This window comes from Microtus oregoni, unplaced genomic scaffold, assembly GCF_018167655.1.
Source record: "Microtus oregoni isolate MIOR12 unplaced genomic scaffold, Mior012 000105F_ref0000443, whole genome shotgun sequence".
Classification (NCBI taxonomy): domain Eukaryota; kingdom Metazoa; phylum Chordata; class Mammalia; order Rodentia; family Cricetidae; genus Microtus; species Microtus oregoni.
The window spans coordinates 3,698,544-3,713,242 of NW_024544720.1; the positions used below are offsets into that span (position 1 = coordinate 3,698,544).

The 14,699-nt window shown below is 38.4% G+C and overlaps 1 protein-coding gene across 1 annotated transcript in view; it reads left to right on the top strand.

Annotated features, from left to right (window-relative positions):
• Window positions 1-13,320, top strand: part of LOC121443336 (E3 ubiquitin-protein ligase MIB1) — a 116,559-nt gene extending 103,239 nt beyond the window's left edge. Inside the window, exons 20-21 of the mRNA XM_041645055.1 lie at window positions 4,194-4,294; window positions 7,496-13,320. Coding sequence (XP_041500989.1) covers window positions 4,194-4,294; window positions 7,496-7,636 — 242 coding nt within the window. The 3' untranslated portion in view covers window positions 7,637-13,320. The remainder of the gene's footprint in view (window positions 1-4,193; window positions 4,295-7,495) is intronic.
• The last annotated feature ends 1,379 nt before the right edge of the window (window positions 13,321-14,699 follow it).

Sequence of the window (14,699 nt, forward strand, 5' to 3'; positions counted from 1 at the left end):
TTTTTTTTTAATTATGTATATGTAGTAAGGGGGCTGCTTGTTTGGTTCCTGGATGCCCAGCTAGCTTAGACCTGAAATAATCACACAGAAACTGTATTATTAGCCCTAGCTTCTTATTGGCTAACGCTTACATCTTAATTTAACCCATTTCTATTAATCTGTGTATTGCCACGTGGCAGTGGCTTACTGGCAAAGTTTCAGCATATCTGACTCTGGCGGCTCCATGGCGGCCCTCTGACTCTGCCTTCCTTTTTGCCAGCATTCAGCTTAGTTTTCTTTGCCTAGCTAAGTTCTGCCCTGCTGTAGGTCCAAAACAGTTTCTTTATTCATTAATGATAATCACAGTATACAGAGGGGACTCCCATATCACCACGCCTTTTCTGTTTAAATAAAAATGAAGGTTTTAACTTTAACATAGTAAAATTACATATAACAAAACAGGTATCAAATAAGAATTATAGCTACAATATTTATATCTACTTTATCATTTATCATAAGTAGGGATAACTATAAGTATAAATTCTTCAACTCCATCAAAGACTCCAGAAGGATATGATATTACCTAAGTAAACAGGAAGTACATTGTAAGCAACTTCTAAAACTCTAGAATTGACAGAGACATTTTTTCTGCCTGGACAGTCACCCAAAGTTCTTCTTTACCATTGGGGCATCCATCTTCAATCCACAGGCCCATAGTTTCCAGCAGACTTTTCCACAAAGCAGGAAATTTCAAAGACAGTTCCACCTATACTGGCAGTTTGTCTATCACATTTTTCTGTGTCCTGCAGAATGTTTAGCAGACTCTTTCAGGAAGCAGGATCCCTGAAGACTGTCTCAGCTTTAGGCAAATTTAGCAGTCATTTCTCTGTGGGTCCTGCATGTCCAGTTACGCAGTCCAGGCAAGAGCAGTTTCTTGCCCAAATGACTAGCAAACTCCATAAGGAGCCTCTTCAGTGCCCATCTTTCTCTTGAAGTAGAATGGAGTTACCAAGAGCAGATGTGTCATGAAAAGTCTTAAGTTCTTAAACATGGAAATGCCATATTCTGAAGGTCTCTGAAAGATTTGAAGAATACCTATCCAAATGAAATACATATCTGTCCAACTAGAAAATTAACTAACATGACTAGAAGCTTGATGATTATTAATCTATATTTCTTAATTATACATTATATTTTAAATGAACTGTACAGTTACAATACCTTAATCAAGAGCAGAAATATATACATGTAACAAAATTGACCTGAAATTGTATCAATAAACCAAGATCCATACCAATGCAAATTATATATATATACCACATCCCCCTTTAAATGTAAACAAACATTTATAGACAATATTTGGGAATATGGGCATAGATTTCTCCATACTTATTTCTGCTGATTGGGGGTTCTGTTAATCGGATCTTTCATGATTTATCTTGTGTGCTAGGCTCATCTGTCAGCAGTTGAGCGAAGTAATTTTGGGGGATATTCATGGCAACTTTTCAGGGGGTTGTGGTCTATCAAACCATATTAGCCTGGAATGAATCCACAGGTTCTCATCCTCTGTGGAAACAAACAAACAAAAAAGAACCTCTTTTCCAAAGCAACCTATTCTTAGAACTAAATTCTAAAGTTAAGATATCTTTATAATATACATGCTGGGCACTGAAGAGGCTCCTTATGGAGTTTGCTAGTCATTTGAGCAAGAAACTGCTCTTGCCTGGACTGCGTAACTGGACATGCAGGACTCACAGAGAAATGACTGCTAAATTTGCCTAAAGCTGAGACAGTCTTCAGGGATCCTGCTTCCTGAAAGAGTCTGCTAAACATTCTGCAGGACACAGAAAAATGTGATAGACAAACTGCCAGTATAGGTGGAACTGTCTTTGAAATTTCCTGCTTTGTGGAAAAGTCTGCTGGAAACTATGGGCCTGTGGATTGAAGATGGATGCCCCAATGGTAAAGAAGAACTTTGGGTGACTGTCCAGGCAGAAAAAATGCTGGTTTAGCTTAGCAGTCCATACAATGAAATGTCTCTCTGTACTTAGCTCATTCACAGTCAAAAAATTCAAAGAAATCATATAATAATATAATAATAATGTACATAATCCAGACTGTCTGTGAATTTTCCATATTTACGTGGTTTGTTTTCTTTATTTCTTTTAATCTATGACTACTTTTTAAAGACTTTGTTTTATTTTTTTAAAAACCATTTACTTTTTTTTATAACTCTCTGTATTCTTTTTCTTCTCTCTCACAAGCCTATGTACATTTATCCAACACTCTTGACTCATCTGGATTTGCCTTTATTGCATACCTGCATATTGCAACTCCTTTCTGTTCAGGAGCACTTGTTAAAATGCTAAGCGCTTCTTAAAACTTAAGCTGCATCATTACTATGGTATATACAGTATTGTCTTTCCAGTTTAAAACTTAAGTTGTGCCCTTTCTATGATATGGTACTTCCTTCTTGCTTTACACAGTCCAGCATGGTGAAGCTGTTTGCTGCCTCTGAGATTCATGCCCACAACCCCATTTCTAGGCACATAGCCAGTCCAAGTTCCACCAAGCAGCCCACAGCACACTGCTCACAAACCCCATCCAAATCTTCGGTTTTGCAAAAGAGTCAGAGTTTGTGCTAGCAGCTCAGCTCACAGTGGTATTTTTATACCGCTTGGCTGCTACCACTGAATCAGTAAGACCTCTCTTAAAGGAGCTGTGGCAAGCTGCCAGCTGAAAAAAAATGTGGCTAAGCTTTGTATTTTTTGTGTCTAGATTTCCTTTCCAAGCCCTCTCAGGTTTTACATGGATTTAGTCCAGAATGTTGACATGCCAGTTTGTAGTAAGGAGGCCTCTTGTTTGGCCCTGGACGCCCAGTTATCTTAGACCCGAAATAATTACACAGAAATCGTATTGATTAAAACACTGCTTGGTCTCTTAGCTCTAGCTTCTTACTGGCTAACTCTTACATCTTAATTTAACCCATTTCTATTAATCTGTGTATTGCCACATGGCAGTGGCTTACTGGCAAAGTTTCAGCATGTCTGATTCTGGCGGCTCCATGGTGGCCCTCTGACTCCGCCTTCCTTTTTCCCCAGCATTCAGCTTAGTTTTCCTTGCCTAGCTAAGTTCTGTCCTGCTATAGGTCCAAAACAGTTTCTTTATTCATTAATGGTAATCACAGTATACAGAGGGGACTCCCACATCATGTATAAGTATGTGTGTGTGCAGGTACCCAAGCACAAAGGCCCAAGGCATTGATTTCCTTGGAGTTGGATTTGCAGGTGGTTGTGAGTCATCTGATATGGGTGCTGAGAACTAAACTGTAGTTCTCTGCAATGTCATTGTGATATCTTGGCCACTGAGTACTCTCTCTAGCCCCTATTTCTGCTAGGATTTCTATTGCTGTGAGGAGACGCCATGACCATGGCAACTCGTATAAAGGCAAACATTTCACTGTGGAAGCTTGCTTACATTTCAGAGGTTTAGGTGGGTTATGGCAGCATTCAGGTACACATGATGCTGGTTACATTCTTGATCAGAAGGCAACAGGAAGTTAACCAAGACACTGGGCAGTAGTTTGAGCATAGGAAACCTCAAAAGCCTGCCCTCACAGTGACCCATTTCCTCCAAAAAAGCCACATGTCCTAATAGTGCCACTCCCTATGAGATTATGAGGGCCAGTTACATTCACACTACCACACCCACCCAAGCCTATTTCCTCTTATGATTATAAATGAGTGTTATCTGAATTTCACTACTGTGTCTTTGTCTCTCCATATGTAATGTTAGCTCCCTCCACCCCTTCTGTTATAGAATTTACAGAACTCAGGGCCTTGCACATGGTGTGCAAGCATTTTACCACCAGCTGTCTTTAGCTCCATGGGTTTGAAGGGTTTTGTTCTGTTGGGTTTTTTTTTTTTTGGAGGGGGTTTGTGTGTGTGTGTGTGTGTGTGTGTGTGTGTTTGTTTGTTTTTATTTTGTTTTATTTTGGTTTTCAAGATAGGGTTTCTCTGTGTAGCCCTGAAACTCACTCTGTAGACCAGGCTATCCTTGTACTCAGAGATCTACCTGCCTCTGCCTCCCAAGTTCTGGGATTAATAAAAACGTCACTGCCCAATTTAGTTTTTTTTTTTTTTAGTAACTAAAATTATAGAAATATGTCATTATGTCAAACAGTAATAACTAAGAAGGTGTTTCTTAAATTCTAGCAAGTGGGACTATTCCAGTGCTGCAGAAGGACAAAGACAACACCAATGTCAATGCAGATGTACAGAAGCTGCAGCAGCAGCTGCAGGACATCAAGGAGCAGGTAATGATTGCGTCCTGCCACCCAGTGCTTCTTACTATGCCACTTAACACATGTCTACTAGGTGACTGGCCTTTTCTGTAATAGTCATGGTTTGTGATAGCAGGTCGATGTCACAAAACAATGAGGTTTAGTCAGACATTTTCCAGAACAGGAAACACACACAGGTGCCAATAAACATGCTGGGAAAAGCCTGAAAACCATAATGAACTAGTTTGAGGAGTGTGGAGAGATTGTCTTGTGTCATGTAGAAGGCAGTGCACCAGCAGACTCCTGTGCTGCTGCTGGGCAGAGATGCTCCTAACCCCATAGAGGAGAGCACGGTCGTCTAATGAACCTAGCAGATCTGGTGGAAATCAAAGTGTTAAAACCTGGGTAGTGTGGTTTTTCTCTGCTGGGAAGAAGAAAAGGAGAAGTTTCTGGAGTCTTGCAGGGTTACAAGTTGTGAATTTCTGTGGCTTGTATACATTTCCATATGTTTATTTCAGTAGAAAATTAAAATGTGTATATGTATGTGTTTATGTCGAAAAACAAGGGAAAAATAAGTGCAAAATTCAGATTGGTGTTCATCATTGAGAGTTGGATAGAGGGGAGAGGGATAAAAGGGACTTGAGAAGTGAAGAGTAGCATTTCATACATCAAACTGGGTATTGTTACATTGTTATCTCCATTTTATACAATATCAACGAAGTACTCTTTTATATCCTTGATATTTATCAAAGCAAGAAGATAAGAACAGGTGTATACTAGGTGACATCGCAAGTCTTGAGCCAGGTGTAGTAGTACACTCCTAACACTTAAACTCAGGAGGTCGAGTTGAAAACCAGAGAAACCTTGTTGCACAGATAACACAGCAGAAAGAATAGTAAATCATATCCTTTGCTTTGACACAGGGATTTAATTGCTTCAAAGACTTGAACAGCAGGAGTGCGGTCTGAGGTTGGCAATCACACCCCTATTGCCAGCCAATAGCAGTCTTTAATAGCAAGTTTACTTTCTGAATTTACCAGATTTAATCAATAGAGTAGTGATTCTCAACCTTCCTAATGCTACAACCCTTTTATTACAGTTTCTTATGTGATGGTGACCCCCCAACCATTAAAATTACTTCATTGCCAATTCATGACTATAATTTTACTACTGTTATGAATTGTAATGTAAATATCCGTTATGCAGGATAACTAATGTGTAACCCCTGTGAAAAGGTTGTTCCACCCCCAAAGGTGTTGCAACCACAGGTTGAGAATCACTGCAATAGAGGGTGGCCCATCATCACATGATAACTAGTTTAAAACGGAATGCGTGTATTTACTAGGCCTTTGTGTACATGTCTGAAGAGAGAAAAGCCTTTTCATTGAGCTGTTTTTATAATTGTTATATAGTGACTAAGTAAAGATAAATAAGAATTTAAAGGTTTTTTTCCTCTCATTTGTCTTTTTCCCCCTTCCTTTTACATATGTTTGTTTGTATAATGTCTGTCCATGTTTGTATGTATGTGGGTACACATATGTGTTCAAGTTCATGAGCATGTATATATACATTTATATGGAGGACCCAGGTTGACAAATGTTTTCCCTGATATCTCTGCCTTCCATGTTGAGGCAGGTGCTTTCCTGAATGTGGACCTACCTCACTGGTTTGGTCAGGGTGGCTAGCCAGCGTGCTCCAAGGAGTCCCTGACTCCTCCTCCTGTATGCTGGGATTACATGTGAGCCCATGTCCTTACCTGGATTTGACATGGGTTCTGGGGATCTGAACTCTGGTCCTCACTTACCTGGCAAGTGCCTTCCTTACTTGTTGAACCAGCTACTTGGCCCTTGTTTGTCTTTAATTAGTTAGCATACAGAGTAATGGGTTTCATTATGACATTTATATAAATACATGTTGTTCTTTGTTCTTAGCTGTCACACACAGCCTCACTAGTCAACCTTCCTTTTGTTGGGTATCCCCACCACCACTCCCCATTAGGCTAAGCTTTCGTGTTCCTTTGTTCATTGCACTCTTACCCCCTGCTTCTGCCTTCATATATATCATTCCCCTCTCATATTTCTTTCTGCTTCCAATAAATATGGATATACATATGCATTTGTAGAAATTTAAATCTAGATTCTGCATATGAGAAATATGGTGATATTTGGCTTCTGAGGCTGACTTATTTCATGTAACATGATTTCCAGCTCCTTCCATTTTTCTACCAACATCATGATTTCATTCTTCTTTATGACTGAATTCCATTTTGTATATGTACTATGTTTTCTACCTGTTGATGTACATCTAGGCTGGTTTCATTTGTTGTGAATAGTACAGCAATGAGCGTGGGTCTTGCAAGTATCTGTGGTACACTCAGTTCTTGAAAATGGAATGGAATGAAGCTATTTTAATGCCACTAAATGGGTGGGCTTACTTTCTAAAAATCCAAAGATGTGATCCCCCCCCCCCCCCCATTTTGCTTTTTTGAAACTGCAAGATAGATGATTGTAGCAGTTTGTTTTTTAGCAATTTACAGCACTTTTTACCCCTAGTGGTCTGTAGTATCATCAAAGCTACATTCTCATAGACTGGAAGCCTCATTTAGTAATCCAGCCATTCCTAGCCTGTACTATTTGTTTTATATACTACCTTTATAGTTTTGGAAGAATAGCTAGTATCTATTTTGTATGGATGACATTAAAATAACTTTTTGTTTGTTTTGAGACAGGGTTTCTCTATAGCTTTTGAGCCTGTCCTGGAACTCACTTTGTTGACCAGATTGGCCTAAAATTCACAGAGATCCTCCTGCCTCTGCCTCCCTAGTACTGGTATTATAGGCACCTATATCAAACCGCCTGGCTATAATAACTATTTTTTAACATCTGATTTTTAAATAAACTATTTTTGAGTTTGGCGTGGTGGTGTACACTTTTAATTCTAGTATTTGGGAGGCAGAGGCAGGTAGGTCTCTTATGAGTTTGAAACCAGCATGGCCTACATAGTGAGTTCACCAACCAAGACCTAGTCTCAAATCCCCCTCAAACATGCATATGTTCCCCCCCCCTCACACACACACACACACACACACACACACACACACACACACACACACTTACACACTTACTCTATATTTGACTAAAACCAGAAGAGAAAATGAATGATATAAAAGAGGTGTCATATTGCACTTAAGATAGAAAATGGCCCGTGTTTACCCATTGTCTCATTTCATTTCAGACAATGTGCCCTGTGTGTTTGGATCGTCTGAAGAACATGATTTTCCTCTGTGGCCACGGAACATGCCAGCTCTGTGGAGACCGAATGAGCGAATGCCCAATTTGTCGCAAGGCAATTGAACGGAGGATTCTTTTGTATTGACTAAGAGACACAGTGTGTTGTTAGTTGAAGTATGTGATCATGAGATCTTAGTAGGTTCTAAAGCTAATGGGAAGTTTAATATAATGGGCTAATTTGAAATTTCATGATTTTGTATTAGAATGTAATTAGACTGTATATGTACCACCATCACAACGAAAACATACAGTGTTTGAAATTGCTGATTTTTGTGTGTGTGTGTGTGTGTGTGTGTGTGTGTCTGTCTGTCTGTCTGTCTATCTGTGTTTTCCTCTTAAATTTGGAACATCAAATACATGGTAATTCATAAAAATTTTATTTTTGGCTTCAAAGGGAAAATCCTTGAAGGACCTCCTTTCACATTTGTTTTTATTGTGAAGAACAATAAAATTTCTTTTTAAATTTATACATATATTACACCTTAAAAGAGAGAAGGTTTCAATATTCCTTCAGGATTTTGTTTGTCATGATTTCACATGGTGAAATGACACAGCTATTCCAAAAGTCCTATGTAAGGTGAGTGGGCAAGTAAAACTATGTCATACGTGTTAAATGATAAAAGTATAGCAGAGATGCCGCGTGGCTGAGGCAGTACTGAAGGATTTCAAAATAATTAGAAATTACCCAGATGATAGCTTTAGAAGTAAGTAACTGGAAGTATGTGCTAAGAGAATGATGACTACCTTATTTTACAGAATAAAAAAGGAAAATTTACTAGATTAAATAAATGACCAGTTTCAAAATTAGCAGTATACATGAAAAGGAAAAACAACATTCTAGCAAGAAGTGAAGGCTTGTACAGAACGATGCAAGCACACATCCTGCCTGACCGTGACCACTGCACTCCTTGTATTAGCTTGTCATTGTTTGGACCAGCCATTTGCAGAAAAAAAGCCTATGAAAAAAGTAATTTTCATTTTCCCTGACAACTGACCTGGGCTTGATCTAATCAAGGCACACACACCGTCCTATTTGTGCCTCTGAGATCTGCTCAGCAGGCTGGTGAATTGTTAGAGACAGCAATCTTTTCTTCTGTGCCTGTTACTCTGACAGAGTTATGGATTCTATCGTCATCAAAAGCCTTACTTCTACTCTCTCAGATAGTAATTTTTGCTATAAAGAACAATTTTTCTTTATACCTGTAGATGAATATTCTTTAAACTGCCAACAATAACTAAGATACAATAAATAGCTTAATATCAGATGCTTAGAAAAGGGTGCAGGGGCATTTATGGAAAAGCATGTGATTACATGTAGATTTGGTGGGGGGATTAAGCATTTTATCCCCTTTAATAGGTAATTTTTGTATCTAGCTTAAATATATGTTTCAAGATTCCTTACTGCTAGATTATAAAAAAAATACCAACTGTTTACAGTAGTGTCTACTATAGACTGTGTATAAATATATATTCTTTTAGTGTTCTTTGGGGATAGATTTTTCCTACATTGAATCTGGCTAGCTTATTTCTGTTTTTCTGCTTTAGCAACTAAATGTGGGCAAGCAGAGTGTCCAGCCTGGTTGCACTTTGTTGCTGGTGGTTTACCTGCCACTGCCTTTGCCAGGCCTTATGGTGTCCTGGCTGTGTTGCAGACTCAACAGTCCCATATCTGTGTTTAGCTGAGGAACTGCTATGTTTTTCTCTTTTGTTTTTGAGATAGTTTCTCACTATGTATTCCAAGTTGGCCTGGAACTTACTGTATAGCTCAGGCTGGCCTCAATCTCATGATCTTCCTGCCTCTGCCTTCCAATTGTGGGATTATAGGATGGGGACCTCACCATGCCCAACAACTGTTAATCATTTTGGACAGTACACTTTGTTAGTTTCAAATTAGGAATGTCTTGTTGTGACTCTATTTAGCTACATAGTTGGGAACCAGTGAGGTCATTTTCTAAGTATAATTTGAAGTTAAAAAAAAAGATACATCTGATGATACAGTGTTTACATACAGAGACAGATTGTCTTCATGCAGACTTGGAAATAGCAGAAGTGAGGATCTTTCCTTCCTTGCCCTGGGCTGCCCATTGGATAATGAAGGGTGGCTGCTGCACACAGCCTGCCTGTCCAAGGACCTAGGGCCACAGCTGCATCTCATTTAAGTCTTTTTCTTCTGTCCCTTGAGCTGCAGTGCTAAAGCCTGTGTTTGTAGGGGGTAGGCCTTCCTGCTAGCTCCTAGCTGTCGTCTCCATGGTAGAGCACAACACACTAACTTCTATGAGAGAAGCCATAAAGTCTCTAGTGTTGGGACCTTTGGATTTCTCTTTGTCACTTGGCTGTTTATTTTACGAATAGAAGATGTTCTTCTATTCATGTCTTCAGGCACCTAAGATTATTGTAAATTTGTTTGGATTTGCAAGAACAAGGACTAAATCATGCCAGTGACTTTCCTCCTCATTCTCTGAAACTGCTACCTCTTACTTAGTCTCTTTGTAGTTCTTGGCCCATTTGGTATCTCTTCTCCTTGTTACTCAGCCCTCTCTCCCTGTGCCTCAGAGCAACTCTGACTTCCCTTTTACAATGACATGCATTCATTTTTTTTTTTTAAAGCATTGGTCTTTAGGGCCTTGATAGGAAAAATAAAAGGTCAGTGTCTTAGCACACTTAGAGTTCACACTGCAGTTGTTTGTGTCATTTGTGGACAAAACCAGGGTCCTGAGGCACCATTAGTGTTCCTGCTGGTGTTTCAAGGGAAGCAGTATTGGGAATCCGTTTCTATACCTCTCGCCCCACCACATTTTCTCCTTTCTTCAGCTCTGACTTCTTCACTCTGAATACATACAGCTTTCCAGATGGTGCTAGCACAGTTGCACTTGTTCACATAGTTTAACATCTTATCTGTGCTGTATACATACATAATTTTATTGGGAGCAAGGTTTTCAAGAGAGATAGTTTTATATTAGTATAAGAGTATTAAACTAGGCAAGTGTTTAGTTGCCTGAATTATGCTTAAGGTATTTGTAATTTAATAATGGCAAATTAAGCGGAAGTCTACTGAAACATAAAATTAACTGGAAATAACTTCATAAATTTATATTTTTGCTGATTTTAGTCTGCAATAGCATTTTATTTTAGAATGCTGAAATGCATGCTGCTTAAGATTTGTCTAATTCAAAACTCAAACCTTGCTGGGTCATTTTTAAACATGGGAACATCTTGGCTAGTCATACGTTGCCTGGTGGATGTTCTTTGTTTATTTTGAATTCTGGACACTTTTGAACTAGGCATAGTTAAACTTGTGAATAGGACAGAGCTGGCTGGAGCAAAGCTGGTGCCGTACTGCAAATAGGAAACATTCAGTAACCCCAAAGAAAAGGAGTATCCTGTGCGACTTACTGCAGCCGTGGTGGAGAGGGTGTGTTTAACTAAAACATAAAAGGCATCTATTAGGTCAGATTTCATGCGTCTTGACAGTTGTTTTGTAAATTACAGATTTTAATACAGCTTACTTTTTTAATGTCTAAAAACATCCTTTTAAAGTGTCTGGAATGTTTATAGTAATTTTTATAAAAACAGACTCACATGACACATGTTTTGGAATTTTTTTAAATTGCAGTAAGAACCACATATCATAGGTTTGTTATCCTGCCTGCTTCTAAATGTGCAGTTCAGGGTGTCACTTCCGCTCACTCAGTTGGGAAACAGATGTGGAACTTGATCCTGCACAGCTGGAATGCCACACCCACCTTCTACTCCCTTCTCCCTTTCCTTTGTGCAGTGGGTTCTGAGAACAGAGAGAGCTAGCGTTCACGTGTGTTTGCAAGATCTAAACTTAGGTAGATACCAGGTTTCTGACATTTGAAGGAAGGGCGGCTCTCCCTCCATAATTGTTACTTCTACATGTATGTTAATTGAAAGTGTTTATAACTTCATTGTGAGTCAGAGGGGGCAAAGTACATTTAAATATGAGAAATAAGTTAGCTTTGGTTTTGTACTAATTGGGAAGGAAATAGATTTTCATAAGTAATTTGTGCCTTGTTAAGTCTCACTCGTCATTGAGTCTTACCTGTCAATGTTTCAGAATACATTTTTCTTTCAAAATGTCGCCTAATTTAACTTGTTTGACTGTCACATAGGAATGCTTACTTACATTACTTGATAATCGTGTAATACCTTTTGACTTTAACACACACACAATCGCAGTATTGATAATTACGGTTGCATGTTTTTAAACATTAAATGTGAGGAAGCTGTTTAATGTTGTTTCATGCATATGTTGCTTTACTGCAATGAAGGAGAACTCCTTTGCACTGAGCTTCAGTGGCTGATTTAGTAGCGAGTAGTGGGGTCAAATCACAGCATAAAAATATGAGTGGATAGTTAATAAAGTTAAGTTGCTATTTTGACATTTTCTACCTCCTTTTCTATCAGAATATTGCCCCCCAACCCTGGCATCTCATCTTGTTTGTGGGTAAAATGGAAGTAACCTGAGGTTAAAGTTAGATTTTCTGTTTTTGAGAACTTAAGCAATAGGTACAGGAAAAGGGACCTGTCGCATTAATTTGGTGCCTGAATCTAAAAGTCTGAATTGCTGTGTGCAAATTGTCTAAGAAGGCTAATAGTGCTGAGGGTTTGAATTGACCTGTATAGTTTTTGGCTTTTATCTCTTGAACATGGCTTCTTTCCTCAAAAGCAAAGTGGTCTTCTAATTTTTTTATGAAATAAGCAAATATGCCATTTTGTCTTGAGTATACAGTTTCAGGAAGCTACTGAAAGTTCTGACTCAGGGCTTTTTAACAGTTTAAGCAATTATTAATATATTTTGGAAACTCCATCTGCATAATTCTTCAGTGCCTTGAAAGAATTACTAACTTGGCAACACTCAAAACCTTGTAGTAGGCAACTTCTAGTGCACTGGGTCGTGATGTGGATGTTCCTAATCACAGAGCTAAACATGCCTGACAGCGGCTCTGCATGCATTGGGTCATGATGTGGATGTTCCTAATCACAGAGCTAAACACGCCTGACAGCCGCTCTGCATGCACTGGGTCATGATGTGGATGTTCCTAATCACAGAGCTAAACACGCGTGACAGCCGCTCTGCATGCGCACACGATATGCACGTTCCTGTCATACGGCCAAGTGTGCGGCAAGTGGCCCTGCTTGTGTGCTGGGTGTGCGTGACTCTTCAAGGGAAGTGTTCTACATTTGCACTTGATACCTGGTTTTTGCTTCTGTTTTTTTAAAAACTGATTATTCAAGGCCGTGGCACTGTTAAAAAAGAATAGTGTTTGCTATGAGTATGCAAAGTCACCTTAATAACTGTTGGGGAAAGGGAAGAACACACTTGGTGTCTGGTACAAAAAGAGGGTCAGTCTGGGATGCAGATCATCTTCCTCTCAAGTGGAAACCAGGACCAGGCCAAACCCTTTGTTTAGTGGTTCAAGTAAAAACATTAGTGAAAAGGAAATCATGAATTGCATGTCATTCTTAATGCTGATATGTAGACTAAATGCACGTTTTTCTGTCTTCTTCAGTATATGTCTGCCATTCCAAGTACAGTATATTCAAAAAGGAGAAAGCAGGTTGACTCAGAAGTGTTTTGCTTTGTATTTTCTTCAATTCTTCTTAGCTTTCAATGTTGGAATAAATTTAAATCTTGTTTATGGATAAAATTTCTGTATGGAAAATTATTCTTGCTTATTAGTTTTGTTTAAAAAGTGCTTAGTAGTAACTAAGCTTTTTAAAATAAACTCAAACATTTACCATTAATAAAACCTGTGGTGTCATATGTTTTTCTCTGACTTTTGTTGGAAGCTATTTTTAATAGTAATAGAAATGAATTTTTATTTTTAAGGCATTTGAAAGCAAATTTCAGTACATCAGAAAATCCTAGTTTTGGAAAGAAAATTACCATATCTGTGAGAAACAAGGACGTCTCTCTCCAAGTCAGTATAGGAAGTAAGCACCCACATCTAAAAGGTTCCCATTATGAGGCTCACATGGCAAGAGCCTCTATTCAAGGATCAAAGAAGCATTAATATTTTAATACCTCTGTCTTCGGGATTTAAATGTATTTGGAAAGTAGCCTGAATAGCATAGGCTTGATCAAAGAAAACCAGCCAGGAAGACTTAGCTTGTCTCTCTATATATTTTAAAAGCTCATTCCTCTTCAAAAGTCAGGTGTGTCTGTTTGTATACACATTAATTTTTAGAAGGTAAGTATTTTACAGCAATGAAGTGTCTCCCCTTTCCAGTGTTTTGTGAGTAACCAGTCATTGAATAGTTTCGGGGTATGTTATTTTTAAAGTTGCTAGGTGCAATTGTTTGTGACATTGTTGAGAAGTTTTCCGATTCCAGTTTAAAAGATATGTATCCCAGATGTCTAAGAAAAATTCATCAGAAACAGAATCTTTTGTTTAATTGGTAAAAACACGTGTTCCAACTTTAGAACTGAATTTATTTTAGATAAGCTCTAATTGTATTTTGTGTTTATTTCTATTACTGTATAAGTAGCTATCGCATGGTAATATTTTTATTAAATTGAAACTATAGATTTAAGAATAAAGACATTTTAGAAAATCTACTTTATATTTTTATCACTGACAGTTTATTCATCACTATTTTATAGCACAACACTTCTCTGACTTTGGATGATGCTTCATAGAGGAGCAGTAGTTGAAGAGATGCAGTGAAGCGTGAGGTTCCTGTGGAGCAAGCATTTGGCTAGGAGTTTCCCTGTTTATAACCAAACTAATAACTGATGTGCACACTTTCATTTTCTTGAGAACCAACAATAATAATATTAAAGATAGATGTAGGAAGTAAGTGTAAGACCACATCCATAACAAGAACCGTTAGTAAGTGGATGGCGTGCCAAGGAGACTGGTTGATGGTACTGCTGCTGTATTGCACACTGAGGAGATGCTTTTGGTGTGCTCTGGATAGACCCCTGCGTTCACAGAACAACATTCTAAAAGACAAAAATTTAAAAACAATATAAATGTTATTTTCACCTCTCACCAATTAGTATTTATATTGAGCAGAATTGTTTAAATTTAGAAAGTGCTCTTAAGGTGAAGTTGACCCTTGCTTAACAAAGACAACCAGTCAAGGTGAGCCTTTAGTTTCTGACTATATCACAAGAAAAC